The sequence below is a fragment of the Lepidochelys olivacea genome, assembly GCF_965140295.1.
Source record: "Lepidochelys olivacea isolate rLepOli2 genome assembly, chromosome: 15".
In the NCBI taxonomy this organism is placed as follows: Eukaryota; Metazoa; Chordata; order Testudines; family Cheloniidae; genus Lepidochelys; species Lepidochelys olivacea.
Genome location: NC_140425.1, coordinates 26,172,099 through 26,186,491, shown reverse-complemented (window position 1 = coordinate 26,186,491; position 14,393 = coordinate 26,172,099). Strand labels below are relative to the sequence as shown.

At 47.0% G+C, this 14,393-nt stretch overlaps 1 protein-coding gene across 12 annotated transcripts in view; it reads right to left on the bottom strand.

Annotated features, from left to right (window-relative positions):
* The window catches only part of NCOR2 (nuclear receptor corepressor 2), a 399,104-nt gene that overhangs the window by 255,774 nt on the left and 128,937 nt on the right, over nt 1-14,393 (bottom strand). For all 12 annotated transcript variants that reach the window (XM_084649222.1, XM_084649223.1, XM_084649220.1 and 9 more), the window contains exon 3: nt 9,133-9,260. In XM_084649222.1, the coding sequence (XP_084505348.1) occupies nt 9,133-9,260 (128 nt within the window). The remainder of the gene's footprint in view (nt 1-9,132; nt 9,261-14,393) is intronic.

Sequence of the window (14,393 nt, the reverse complement as noted above, 5' to 3'; positions counted from 1 at the left end):
TACGGCTACAATTTCTCCCAGTGAAACCATTATACAGCCACATTTTCTTGCGTTAATAAGAAAATTTGACTAAAAACTGTCACACACACCCACCACCTGCCATGCTACAGTCAACCCAATTATTCTCATTTCTCCTGCAGATTAAAAATTTGGAAAAAAAAATAAAATAAATAAGCTGAGCCCTGTAATCTTGCCAGGACATTCCTTTGCAAGTATTCACGGTACGACTTGTACCAACAGTAAATCCTGAAATACTTTTCTTAGCTCCTGTGTTCCAGCTGGCACAGTCAACTGAACAAGCTAAGGGGAAGTCTTACAGCTCCTTCCAAGAAAAAGCCTGCAATCAATAAACTGTCAGGGAAAGCAGCATATCAAGGAGATGAAATGCAGAGGTGACTTCCCCAAAGCAATGCCATCAACAGGGTTCAAGGCTTCCTTCCTTCAAGCCAGGATCACAAGAGAGCTGCCAGTTCTTAGCCATCCACAAAGTGCATGGATAGTTCCTTCTCTTGGTTTTGATCTAGAAGTTCCCTTCTCTATGGGTATTACCCTGCTTGTGCAAAGGGAAGTGTCAGCAGCTACTCCAAGCAGCAACCTCTGCAGATCCAGGCTGCCACATATGGGAAGCAGGGAAGGTCAAAAGGATGGCACAATGTGCCCCCCCCCCCACAATGGCAGCCAGCGGGAGCAGTGCCAGAAAGGTGACAGCTCCAGGATGTATTAAGTGTTGTAGAAAGCTTTTCGCCCAGCCTCTGTTAATGCAGCAGGGGAAATCCTGCGAGCGCCACCCCAATTATGTGGAGATCCAAAGAGTGCACGATGCCTCCCTGGAGAGATGCTCTGGGGCCGAGCAGTGCTGACCACTACTTGTCCGCAGGAACCCTTCCAAAAGGTTCATGTGAAAGTCAGCTCCAGTCCCACCACCCAGTCTATTGCCCGCCCTTTATAAGTACCCATACCTGCAAGCCCTTCTTCATCACAACCGGTATCAAACTAACCTCTCTCAACAGGGTGCCCAGTGTCCACCTCACAAACAGCCCACCACCACCATCGCAACTGGCACCAGCTGGCCACCCCAGGCGAGAAGCTATGGCTCCCCTACAACTGCACACTAGAACAGGGGTCAGGCAGCACGGAGAAACTTGGGCTGCTGCTCTCGCCCTGCTCTGCGCGATGACTTCAAACCTCCCATCTTTGGTGTCTTTCAGAAGCAGCCTTACACCCTGGGCAAACCTCCCCAACCCTGCCCTGCCAACAGGCCAAAGCCCTGACCTGCCATGACCACCTCCAGCAGCAAGAGGGGAATTCCCTCTCTACAGCCCACTCAACCCCTGATCCCTCTGCTTCGACTGACAAATCCAGGCACCCAACTGCGCTGTCCTCTGGGAAAGGACTGACCCCAAACCCATTCCCCACACACCCCAGGACACCGAAACAGCCGCAGCTTTCTGTCACTGTAAACATGGGCTGGCTTCAAACTGGTATCCTCCCAAGGAAATGCTCAATAGCCTATTCCCATTCCACGGAGCTCCTAAAGCCACGCCTCAGTAGCGAAGCTAGACTAATTGACAGGTTAGAGAGAGACACTGCCTTGGCCCCAATCATAACCTTTTCAAGAACAATCCCAGGCGGAAGATGCTCCACACGTCCAAGGGATCTCAGTGGGTTTTACAAGCATTACAACACTCCTGTGGAGTAGGTCAGTGGTGTCACCAGTGTACAAGGCATGGAGAGGCGAGGGGGACTTGGCCAAGGTAACAACGTCAGGCCAGGGTGACCAGCACCTTGGTCTCCTAAATCCCAGACACCACGTTCCCTCTATGTAAAGTAAGTTGCATCAACCCTTTTCCAGCGGAGCGGCATCAACAGCACCAATCCAACTGCCCCAACCGGCGTTCCCAGAGCGGCCAGCGTTGGAAGGGTGCGAAACTGGAGGTGCTCCAGGTCAGGTGCTCAGCACGCTGGCCAGGCAGTGCAGGGCAGTCCGCCTGGGCTGCATCTGTTCTGCGAATAAACACAGGCCCTCAGTCTCCAGGGCCGTCAGTCTGGCACCTTCCACTTGTACCAGACTCGCTCGCACTTATTTAAGGGCATGGGGGGGAAAAAGTGATTCTGACAGCGCGTCAGACGCAGCAGCCAGAACCAGACAGGCTGTTTCCTTTCTGTATATTCTAAGGGGGGGGAGCGCGCAACAGCCTAGAAATCCATAAACAAGTACCTCACACCTCCCGCTGCTGTGTGCCAGGCAGAGTATTACACCACGGAAGGCGGGATAAGACTCTTCCTTTCAGACAGAGCACACTTTTGTGCTTCCCATCCTCCCGCCCCCAATTCACAGACATGATTTGTGTTTGTCAGCCCTCAAAGCCCTGCGTGCCGAGAGCCAGCTGCCTCCGCTTGCAGCCAATCAATCGGAACACCGGAACAAAGCCAAAGTGCTTTCAAATGCGCCTGGCTTGAACCTGCCACAGGGGACTCAGCTGCCCAGATTCCTGAGCGGCTCCTCTCCCTGCAGCACTGGGGTTTGCTTCTGTGCCCGGGAAACCAGAACTATTCATGGTGTCAGATACAGGCTACCATCCTGCCTTGCTCCAGCCAGAGGGCAAGACGATAGAGACATTTCTCTGCCTTTTACTATGGTACCTCGCCTAGTAATTAAAGAATGTAAAAGAGAGGCTCTTTTGAATCAAAATGACTCCAAAGATTATTTTAATCTTATTTTCATATACAATAGAACCTCAGAGTTACGAACACCCTGGGAATGGAGGTTGTTCGTAACTCTGAACAAAACATTAGGGTGGTTCTTTCAAGTTTACAACTGAAACGATACAGTAGGACCCCAGAGTTACGAACGGGCCAGTTGACCCCACACCTCATTTGGAACCAGAAGTACACAATCAGGCGGTGTACTTCTGCTCCAAATGAGGTGTGGGGTCAACTGGTCAGTTCGTAACTCTGAGGTCCTACTGTATCTTTTTAGAGGTGGCGATTTCAAAGGTGCCATTGATTTCAGGGAAGGGTTAATCTTTTGTTTTTCGTGTGTGCTTTTAAACTGTGTCTCTTTTGGGGAGTTGTCTCTATTTAAAATGTGTATGTATTTATTGTATTATGTGCAGCTGCCTCGAGCTAAAAAGTTGTTTTAATAAACATTCCAACCAGATTCCAGGAGCCAGGCAGTCTTCCAGGCGGGCAAGTGGAGAGGACACTCCAGATGAGCACGCCAAACAACTCAGGATCCAGCAGCAAGGCGCCCAAAGGGTTAGGTCTACAGCGGTTTCACTGGGATACTGTTTTAGAGAAGAACGTCACACCAACAAGAGAGGGGAGCCTGGTCTCATGGGCCTGATTTTTGAATGTATTTAAGCACCTAACAATGCAGATTGGTACCTAGTGGGATATTCACAAGGGCCTAGAAACCCAACTCCCACTGAAATCAATTGTTTGATAGATTTCAATGGCAATTAGGCACCCAGGGGCTTTTTTTTCGGGGGCGGGGGAGGGGCGAGGGGAGAGGTCACTAGGCATGCTACATACCTTTGACAATCTGGCCCCACGTCCACAAGCTCTGGGCTCAAGTCCCTCCTGAGCTTAATAGCATTGGTGCACTCACGGCGTGGAAGGCGGCAAGGACACGTGACATCGGTTTGAACCAGGCCACAGCTTTCTTAGACAAATCACATCCAAAGCTGCCAATCAGGGGACAGCCCAGAGCTGTCACTCACACCCCACAGATCTTTTGCCAATTCTCGAGGGCTCCCAAACATCACACAGGGAGGGTCTCTGGGGACCTCCACTCACTTGCCAGCATCCCTTCCCTTTTGGGTGTTGAGGCAAGAGGGGACCTCAACCCCCAGCCAGCAACATCATCAAATGCATTGGCAGGGCAGTCCCCCCCAGGTAGTGCCCCAGTCCTGGTTTGCATTTGCCCCTAAGGACTTAGACATGATGCCCCTATCTCATAAGGAGATGCCCTTGGGATACCCACTATATTATCCTTTTTTGGATCTGCAGCCTAAATCAGCAAGTCCCCACACTGGGCACCTGCCGACCTAACATAGGTCCACACTGTGCCCCCCAGGAGGGGGAGAATCCCAGCCCTCCGGCTGCCCAAAACCCAACCCCTAGGTTTCGCTGCGAGGAAGGCGCAAAAGGCAAGACCCACTCTACTGTTATGGGGGGAAATTCCTTCCCACCCCCAAAGCGGTGACGAGCACAGCCCACAGCAACCTAGATAGGGAGGGAGGATGAGTTGACTGCTGGAAATCAGCAAACAGGAAGTGGCTCTGAGCACATGCTTATTATCATGGCTCCAAATCAAGCCTACGCCAGAAGCCCTGTGGGAGCTAGAAATCTCGCAGGACCTGGCCCGTCCTGTCCTTTTGCCCTCTCCCACTGTAGGAGCCACCAAAACACAACCCTCCCTAAGTTCAGGGCTCTTTTATTTGCAGCTTCATCTTAGCAAATGCAACCTTTTCATAAGGTTAACTCCTTGGGCACTATGGGGAACAGGTAGAAAGAGAGAGGGGACCAGTTTTCAAATATGGTTTTGTTTATGGAATGCCTGTCTAGATGCATCCAGAACTGACATTACATGCTGTACAACTCCAAAGCATTCATGTGGCTGACAGTCTGAAAATAATCGTAGGGTAAGAAGGGACCGCAAGGGTCATCTAGTCTAACCCCCCCCTCTCCTGGCCAAGATGCAGCATTTGTTGTGTCTAAACCATCCAAGACAGATGGCTATCCAGTCCCTTTTTAAAAATCTCCAGCAAAGGAGATTCCACAACTTCCCTAGGCAGTCCTATGTTCCATTGTCCTATGGGTCTTAGGAAGTTTTTCCTGAAATTTAATCTAAATCTGCTGTGCTGTAGTTTGAACCCACTGCCTCTTGTCCTGCTCTCTGCGGCAAGCAAGAATAATTTTTCCTCCATCTTTACGGCAGTCTTTCAAGTATTTGAAGATTGCAATCATGTCCCCCCTCAATATCCTCTTTTCCAAACCAAACATACCCAGTTCCTTCACCTTTCCTAGTATGGCTTGCATTCCATCCCTTTGATCATCTTTGTTGCTTGCCTCTGGAGCCTTTCAAGTTTCTCCCCAACCTTTCTACACATTGGTGACCAAACTGGACACAGTACTCTAGCTGAGCCCTAACCAGTCCCAAGCGATACAACCACCTCCCGTGATTCGCATGCTATGCCTCTGTTAATGCAACCCAAAACTGCGTTTGTTTTTTTTTGCAACAGCATCACGTTGCTGACTCATGTTGAGGTTCTGATCCACCACAACTCCCAGATCATTTTCAGCCGTGCTGCTGCCAAGCCAGTTATCCTCCATTCTGTATTTGTGCATTTGGTTTTTCTTCTCTAAGTGTAGCACCTTACATTTGTCTTTGTTGAATTTCATTTTGTTGTCTATAGTCTAGTTCTCCAATTTATCAAGATCCATCTGAATCTTACTCTATTCTCCAAAGTGCAGGCAACCTCCCTCGCTTTGTGTCATCTGCAAATTTGATCAGGATGCTCTCTCTTCCTACATCCAGGTTATTAATAAAGATATTAAACAACACCGAACCCAGAACAGATCCCCGTGGAACCCCACTTGAGACCTCCCTCCAATCTGACATTCCATTAATAGTTATTCTTTGTTTGTGGTTGTCTAACCAGTTATGTATCCACTTAATGGCAGTTCCACTGAGCCTGCATTTCTCCAGCTACTTATCAGAATGTCATGTGGAACTGTGTCAAAAGCCTTGTTAAAGTCCAGGTATATTATGTCCACCGCATTCCCCCTAACCACCAAACCAGTTACCTTGTCAAAGGAGATCAAGCTGGTTTGGCATGATTTGTTCTTGGTAAATCCATGCTGGCTTCTTGTGATCACCCCTCCATCCTCCAGGTAGTCACAAATTGAATGTTTTAGACATTGCTCTAGTAGCTTCCCAGGTATCTAGGACAGGCTGACTGGTCTGTAGTTCCCCGGCTCCTCCTTTTTAAAGATGGGCACCACGTTAGCCCTACTCCAGTCTTTCAGGCCCTCTCCTGTTATCCATGAGTTTGCAAACATCATTGTCAGTGGCTCCGAGATGTTTTCAGCTAATTCCTTCAGTACCCTGGGGTGAACAGCATCAGACACAGCTGATCTGAATTCATTCAAATTGGTCAGAAGATCCCCGACATGTTCTTTGCTTATCCCAATCTGCAGCCCTTTCCCCTTGTCTACAGTAACTTCGCTGTCATCCAGTCACTTTATTTTTTGTGAGAAGACCGAAGCAAAGTAGGCGCTGAGCAGCTCCGCCTTCCTATCATCCTCTGTTACCAGCTCACCTTCTCCACTGAGCAGAGGACCCAGGCTGTCCTTCATCTTTTCTTTAATCAGTGCTTGAAGGGTTAAACACATACTATTCTTGGTCAGACTGGCAAAGACCCCGGGGGGGGGGAGGGGTTCACCTTCTTCTGCAGGATGGGGCCCGAGTCACTTGCAGGTTTAAACTAGTGTCAATTCTCTGTAACTTGAAGTCTTTAAATTACGATTTGAGGACTTCAGTAACTCAGCCAGAACGCAGGAGGTCAGACTAGATGATCATGATAGTCCCTTCTGACCTTAAAGTCTATGAGTCCACGACCACACTACGCAGGATAGGCTCTACTGTATAAATCACACAGCATATACGAGGCAGATGTTTCTGAGACCCTTTTGCATTTGGTGTTCTAAGAACTGCTCATGTGAAAAAAATCAGTCAGTAATATAAGCAGGCTGCTTTTGTATTCCATCTGGTATTTTGTTATACAGGGAAACAAGAAATGAATGTGAAAAGAATACATTCAGTACCTTGAAACAAATTCTTACTGGGCAAATGCCCAAAAAAGGGTAGGTCCCGTTCCAGATTTTGCCAAATCTCACCAGCACACTCATAATTGTAAAAACTGAAGTCAGGGGCTGTTTCTGTCAAGGTCCCATTTACGTAGGAGGATTCAGATAAACGGTTCTGATTTGGCCCACTTCCAACTTTGTTCTCAGGTGCTGCACTATGGAGGAGTTACCACTGAGAAATCGGAGCAGGTCAAAAGAACGCGTCAGGCAGAGAGGTGGATTAGTCGTCATCAACACTGACACTACCTCTTTGCACAAGTGCCTGAGGCCTGCACTCAATCCACCTCGCCAGGACATACTTCACCATGCTACCAGGTGCAAAGAGCAATTTCAAAATCTGTATTTTTTTTTTTTTTGGCCAGATTCTCGCTTGTTTGACGCGACTGCATCGGTAAGAACCCACGGTGTTGGGAAAAAGAGGGTATTTTGGCATTTCTGGCCAAAATCTGGAGCAATCCATCATAAGGTGCATGCACTTATCGTGGAACGAACCTGATGACCTAATATATCTTTCCCTCTCTCTAACTATTATGATTTTGGAAAAAGGAGAAATGTATTTTTCATCCAGCCATAACTGAGGGCTCAGTGATTCAGGACTGCTCTTAGCCATACCCAGTAGCAAGAGTCAAACACTGACTTGATGAGCTATTACCAGCAGGAGAGTGAGTTTGTGTGTGTATGGGGGTGGGGGGGGGATGTGAGAAAACCTGGATTTGTGCTGGAAATGGCCCACCTTAATTATGCACATTGTAGGGAGAATGGTCACTTTGGATGAGCTATTACCAGCAGGATAGTGAGTTTGTTTGTGTGGTCTTTGGGAGGGGGGTGAGAGAACCTGGATTTGTGCAGGAAATGGCCCAACTTTATTATCATGCACATTGTGTAAAGAGTTGTCACTTTGGATGGGCTATCACCAGCAGGAGAGTGAATTTGTGTGGGGGGGTGGAGGGTGAGAAAACCTGGATTTGTGCTGGAAATGGCCCACCTGATTATCACTTTAGATAAGCTATTACCAGCTGGACAACGGGGTGGGAGGAGGTATTTTTTCATATTCTCTGTGTATATATAAAGTCTGCTGCAGTTTCCACGGCATGCATCTGATGAAGTGAGCTGTAGCTCACGAAAGCTCATGCTCAAATAAATTGGTTAGTCTCTAAGGTGCCACAAGTACTCCTTTTCTTTTTACACGGACTTGCATAAGTCTACTGTTCTACAGTATGTATTTCACTTCCAGGCTATTTTTTTCCAAGACCACTCGGTGTCAAATGCAGAAGAGAAACTGTAACATGGAGAGCGTGGTGTTTTGCAGTGAAACCGAGAGCAAGAGTGCTGGCCTTTTTAACTGGTTAGCTCCTGTGGTTAGTGCATCTACAAAACTGTTAGCCACACTGTGTTTGGCTGAGCCGCACATAAAAACACCCTGCACGCTCTCCCTGGGGTTATCGGTGAGTATGACGGGAAGGCAGTGGGACCTGGCAAGAATGAAATGAGTGGAAGATGCAAGTGTAAAAGGAGAAATTAAAAGAAAAAAAACAGGAGGAGAGCAACAAAAGAAGAAGTGGAGGTGAACAATGGAAACCGACCATTCTGGTTCCTCTAACTCCTCCCTTTTGCCTTTTAGAGTTAAAACCAAAACCAAAAACACTGCATTCACTTCCCACTCAGAGAAGCCCACAGAGCTAATCGAGCCAATGTACAGCTTCATGGAAGCGTTCTTGTTTAAAGTTACACAGCAGACAGTAAAGGGGTTAAGAAAAAGGGACAAGTCATAAATCAGTAATTACACATTTGCACTAGTGCAACTGAGCTCAGAGTCTGGCCCAGGGAATAGAGATAGAGAGCACACAGCCTGTTATTCTAGTGTTCTCTAGCTCAGGCTGTCAGATGTTTCCTCTGGCTTTAGCACCCATGGAGAACCAAAAAAAGCACATACCCGCAGGCCCAGTGCCCTCCCACTTAGCAGTGCCATCCACTGGAAATGGGAAGGACAGCCCCAGACGCACAATGCCCTTTCTTGCGAACATTTGGCATGTAGGGATCATTATGGGGATTGGATTATACTGGAGAAATCAGAAGAGCTTTTGCATCATCAAGTACAATAAACCCCATTAAAACACATGGAGCTCATAATAATAGCGCTTAGGTCTTACAGAGCACTCGTCACCTTCCAAGCGCTGTGCGACCATGAAGGAATGAGGAACACAGACACACACAGACACCCAGAAGGAGACTCTGTGGGTAGAATGCCCACCTCCTTACCTTTCATTCCCTGGCTGGAATTCAGACAGCAAGGAAGGCCTCCTCCGCTGTGGCTGCAAAATAGATCCAGGTGGTAGGTGGGAAGTGTAATCCCTGGGATGATGCTGATACTCTAAGAGACCCACATCCTGCAACAAACATAGAAAGAGAGTTGTTCTGCGGATATCAAATATTCAGAGGACCGTGATCACTTGCATTTACATCTCTGCAAATTATGGGTGATATTCCTTTAAGAACACCAGGTGCCAGATTGAATTCCCTGGGGAGCTCTGAGCTCTCTATCCACCATGTAAGGGGAAGCAGTGCGAGGTTCCCTGAGCTGCTTTACCAATAGACCATCTCAACCCAACATGTGTTGAGGTTCATGTGGCCTATTCAGTCAGCCGTGGGCCCCTCTGCTTGGACTGCTCAAAAGGGCACCACAACGGTGAGGGTGGCAGCTTGTAACATAGTCACACGTCCACTCTAGTCAACGGACTCAGACCACAAACTCATTTCACTGTGGGCACAAGTGATCTGGGCTGGGTTTGGTCCAGTGACCTAGAGCTGAAAGGCGCGGTCATCTTTCACCATTTCCCCTGAGCTATTCCATTCCCTCTCTCCTTCCCGCCACACACAAAAGAAATATGGCTAGAAGTGGACTGTCACTGTGCTGAGGCAGGTCTTTGCTCTGGACCTACAGTCGTAGCCTCATTCACTCCGTCCACATTCCCATCAATCACTTCACCGCGGCTTCTGGTGGAAGGGACTTGGAAAGGCCTCTTCAAGTGCAGCCCATTTACTAGGCATCTTACATCTTTCTGATGCTATTCAAGGGAACATCTGATCGTCTGCGAAAGGATGCTGGCCTGCCTCTGCAGGGCCAGCAGCAGAAGTGTTAAACAGCCATCCTCCCACAGTACAGCAACACAGTCACGTGGTTAGGCCAAAATTCTCAAGTGGGGGGTTTGGGAAGCAGCAAAGGGGCTTTATACATGAAAACCTGGTGTGATGAAAAATGTTTGTAATGTAAGATTACTTAATTTCAATCCAGTTCTGCAGAGAGTTATCAACCTTCAGCACAACAGACCCACAGAGTTTAAGGAACCATTAGATCCTCTAGTCGGACGTCCTGTCTCTCACAGGTCATTTCACCCAGTTGCCCCTGCTTTGAACCCAATAACTTGTGTTTGGTTAAAGCAGACCTTCCAAAAAGGCACATTATTATTAGTAGTAGTATTATCATGGCATCAAAGAGTCTCAGTCACGGACCCATTGCGCTAGGCGCTGTACAAACACAGAACAAAAATACAGTCCCTTCCCTAAAGAGTTTCACATTATGAGAAACTAAAACTAATCAAGCTCATTTCATTGTCCAGCCTGAGGCCCTGTCTACGCTAGAAAGTTTTACCATTTTCGTTACACCTCTATAGTTAAAGCGGCACAACCCTGTGTAGTGTGGATGCAGGTATACCGGTGTGAAACAGCAACAGGCAGACAAAGGGCTCAATCCTACAACATGATGAGCACTGTCCCCAATCCAGCCAAACACGTGCTTAACTTTAAGCATGTAAGTGGGTCCGCTGAAGTCAAATCCAAGGAGTAGAAAAGTTTAAAAGAAAATTAAATTTCTAAAATGCTTTCAACTTTAGTAACCTACGGTGTTGGTAACAGTAAAGAGAAAATACATCATCATCTTGACCATGACCCTTTAAACGTGGCTCCCAAAAACTGAGCAAAAAGAGGTAGAAAGGACAGTTTGTTACTTATTATGTACACATCCCTTTTGTTCCTTGGCCCTTGGAGAGTACAGTACTGTATGTCCCTGATTTAATTAACTAAGGAGCCCTCCTGCTCTGTGCCACAAAGGCTCTTATTCAAACAATGAAATATTTCAGCTGCTATATTTCAACTGCTATTTATCTGCAGATAGATGCCTGACCACCGGGAGGGGTGGGGGGGAGCAAAGATTAATAATCTAATTATCTGATCAATGCTTCGTAATGTCCCACCACTTTCATGAAAACCATGGTAATACTGGAACATCGTTATGCCAGAAGGAAGGAAACTACTAGGACTTCAGACCATATTTTAAGTATTTTTCACCTGAAAAAAAACTGAGAAGTTTCTACCCTGGTTTGATTCCCAAGCCACTCACTGTATGGTTTTGGTAAACCCTGCAGATACGTGTTTCAGAGGGGAGAAAGAATGATCCAGTGGTTACAGCACTAGCCCAGGATTCAGAAGACCTAGGTTCCCTTCCCAGCTCAAAAGACTCGCTGTGACACCTTGGGCACATCACTTAGTCTCTCTGTGCCTCAGTGGCCCCGCCCCATCTGTATAATGGCAACAACAAATATGGCTGTTCCTCACAGCAGGGTTCTGAGGCTAAATGAAAGAGCTGGCCAAAAAGCAGGTTCTCTCTCCCCACAGAACACTTAAATTTTTTGGCAAAAATGGCAAAGGAAGGCAATGCACCATGAGAGTCCCCAGCCATGGTAGAATGAAGTCCAGCCAGGGAGCCCAGCCCACAAAAGAGAACCGGAACAGGAGGAAACCAAACTACAACTCCCAGGATGCACTGCAGCAGCACATGCAAATCATACTATTTGGGGTTTCTGCCGAAATATTTCCAGGGTTTGTTTTGTTGGGATTTTTTTTGTTGAATCAAAAAAGCAAAATTGTCCATGGAAATCAGACAAACACCCAATTTTCTGCCAAAAGCCAATTTCAAAAGAAAATGTTCATGCATCCCTTCTAAACATATTAAAAACCGTGATGCTTTCAGGCTATGTCTACACTCAAACCAGTACAGCCGCAGAGGGACAGCTGTGCCACTGTAGTGCTTCAGTGTAAACGCTCCCTACAGCGACAGAAGGGGTTCGCCCGTCGCTGTGGTTAATCCACCTCTCCAAGAGGGGGCAGCCAGGTTGACAGAAGAGTTCTTCTGTCGACGTAGCGCTGTCTACGCCGGGGGATTACATCGGCTTAACTATGTCGTTCACGGGTGTGGAGTTTTCACACCCCCCCATGCAACGTAGCTTGGTCAACCCAACTTTTTAGCGTAGACCTGGCCCCAGATACTGTAGTGATGGGACTAGATAAGTTCCACCGATTTTCAAAATGGGTGCAGTTAGGCAGCCTTTAAAAATCAAGAGGAGTTGGACAATGATCTCATGTTGAAGACTTCCCCCCACAATTGTAAGAAAGAACAAAGAAATCAGCAATGAAAGCCAATGCTTCAATTGCAACTGGGACTACAGATTAGAAGAAATGTCAGGAAATATCAAAGCCCAACATCTTGGGATGTCAAGAGGTAAAATAACATGTTTGTACGGTAACTCTATGGAAAACCAGGGGGAGGGGGAAAAAAAAAAGGAATTCTAGGCATTCCCTCCAGAGGAGCCAAGAAAAACAGAATTATTTCCAAGTTCAGCATCTCCTTCACAAAAGCTTAAATGAGACAAATATCAAAAGGGGGAAACGGTGGCGTCTACTAGCTACTATTTCTTGTTATGCCTGGAATAGTACCCGGGGATATTAGCCCATGGCGCCAGGGTTCATGGTTTCCCGCCACTAAGCGATAGTGTGGCGTTACCCTTGGTTTTCTTTTTCTATTCTAGATGATCTTGGTCAAGTCCAGTCCTTTTTAGGCGACATGGACAAGTTTGCATAGAATTTATCCAGCACTTTAGGTCCCCTGCTTCAACTACACCCCGGCTATTCCAGACCTGGGCCTCTCCTGAACCAAGGCATGACTTGACAGGTGATTTCATGTGAAGAAAACACCTACTGGAGTCTCTTTAGGTCCAACTTTACTTCGGCATTCCCAATTCTGATATGGCCCAGCTCTCCAGAGATAAAATCCCCTGAGTTGCTTAGTCTCTAGCAATACTAGCCAGTGGAGCACGTGGCTCTGTTTGGAACTCAGAAATGTCAGTTAGACATATGTCGCTGGCCCAACTCTACATTATCTGATACATAAAACCAAGGAAGTTTGAGACGGAATGATCCCATTAGATCTTCCAGTCCATCTCCCAGACACTACAGGGCTTCTCACAAAGGCACATTCCCTCAATTACTGGCTCATCCTATTTTTAAAGGTCCCATATGATGTTGCTTTTGGCACTTCACTAGGGAAGCTATACAAAATATAAGCATACACAGCGAATGGACGGATAGGCAGGCCCATAAACAGGACAGTCCCCTTTTGAAGAAACTTATTAAAAGGAATAAATAATGCCCAGATTCCTAGTTCGAGAGGTGGATTTGCCCAGTAAAAATGTCAATCTCAATTTTGCATTAACAGCAATTATATATGGTTTACGTCATGCCCAACCAGGAAGACCCTGCCAAGCCAATTACATGATTGCTAGGAGAGCATTGCAAACCTCAAAGAGGCAGGCATATTTCAGCCCTGGTGTCTAATGCAGTGGTGTTCAATCTTTCCTATACTCTGGTTCCCTTTTCCATACCGGATCCACACCACCAATCTAGCCAGGACATCCCTCCATACAGCACTGTGCGAAGGGCAGAGTAGTCATGATTCCCTGACATCTGTGCCTGACCTCCCATTTTAGCGCCCATGGTCTATGGGGAGATTTTTGTCAGGCCCAATATCTCCCCAGCTCTAACCCTGTAAGAAAGCTCTCCCGCTTCCAGATTGTCTCCTTCTATCTCCTGCTCAAGTCAGCCTTCCTCCCAATTATCACTAGCCTTACAAGTCTTGTTATACTGCCTGAAGTGAAGGGGAAGCTCACAGAGATGTACTACTACCCATGAGTTAAGATCTTTGAGACCTGCCTTTCCAGCTTCACCACTAAACACAGCGTTGGCCAATACAATTTCCAAAAGTTCACTGACAGTGTCTGGCGTGTTTCACTTCACTAATGGTAGTGGTTGGTTCTGACAGCACAAAACAACCTGAAAAATTAGCATAAAGGATTAAAATCCATGAATCTCTCTGTGCCCTTTGACGAACCATCAAAGTAGCCACTGGAGACCTGTCAGAATGTAGGCGGATTAATTGCTCAGAAAGTTACTACAGTAAATTGCATTGTGTGTCAAGATTGCGCCTTTCATAAGCAAATACCTTTAGGGTTTAACAAGCACGTGTCAGTTTGTTTTGCAATCTTTAAAAGGCACACAGCACGAGGAAACCCCCACCAGAAAACCTTCCAAGTGCTACCATGACAAAGAGATGATCTTCTAATGACCTCGGATGTTGGACCATACTGCAGTGGTCAGGACTCGGTGTTGCTGTGGATTTTGTATTGTTAACT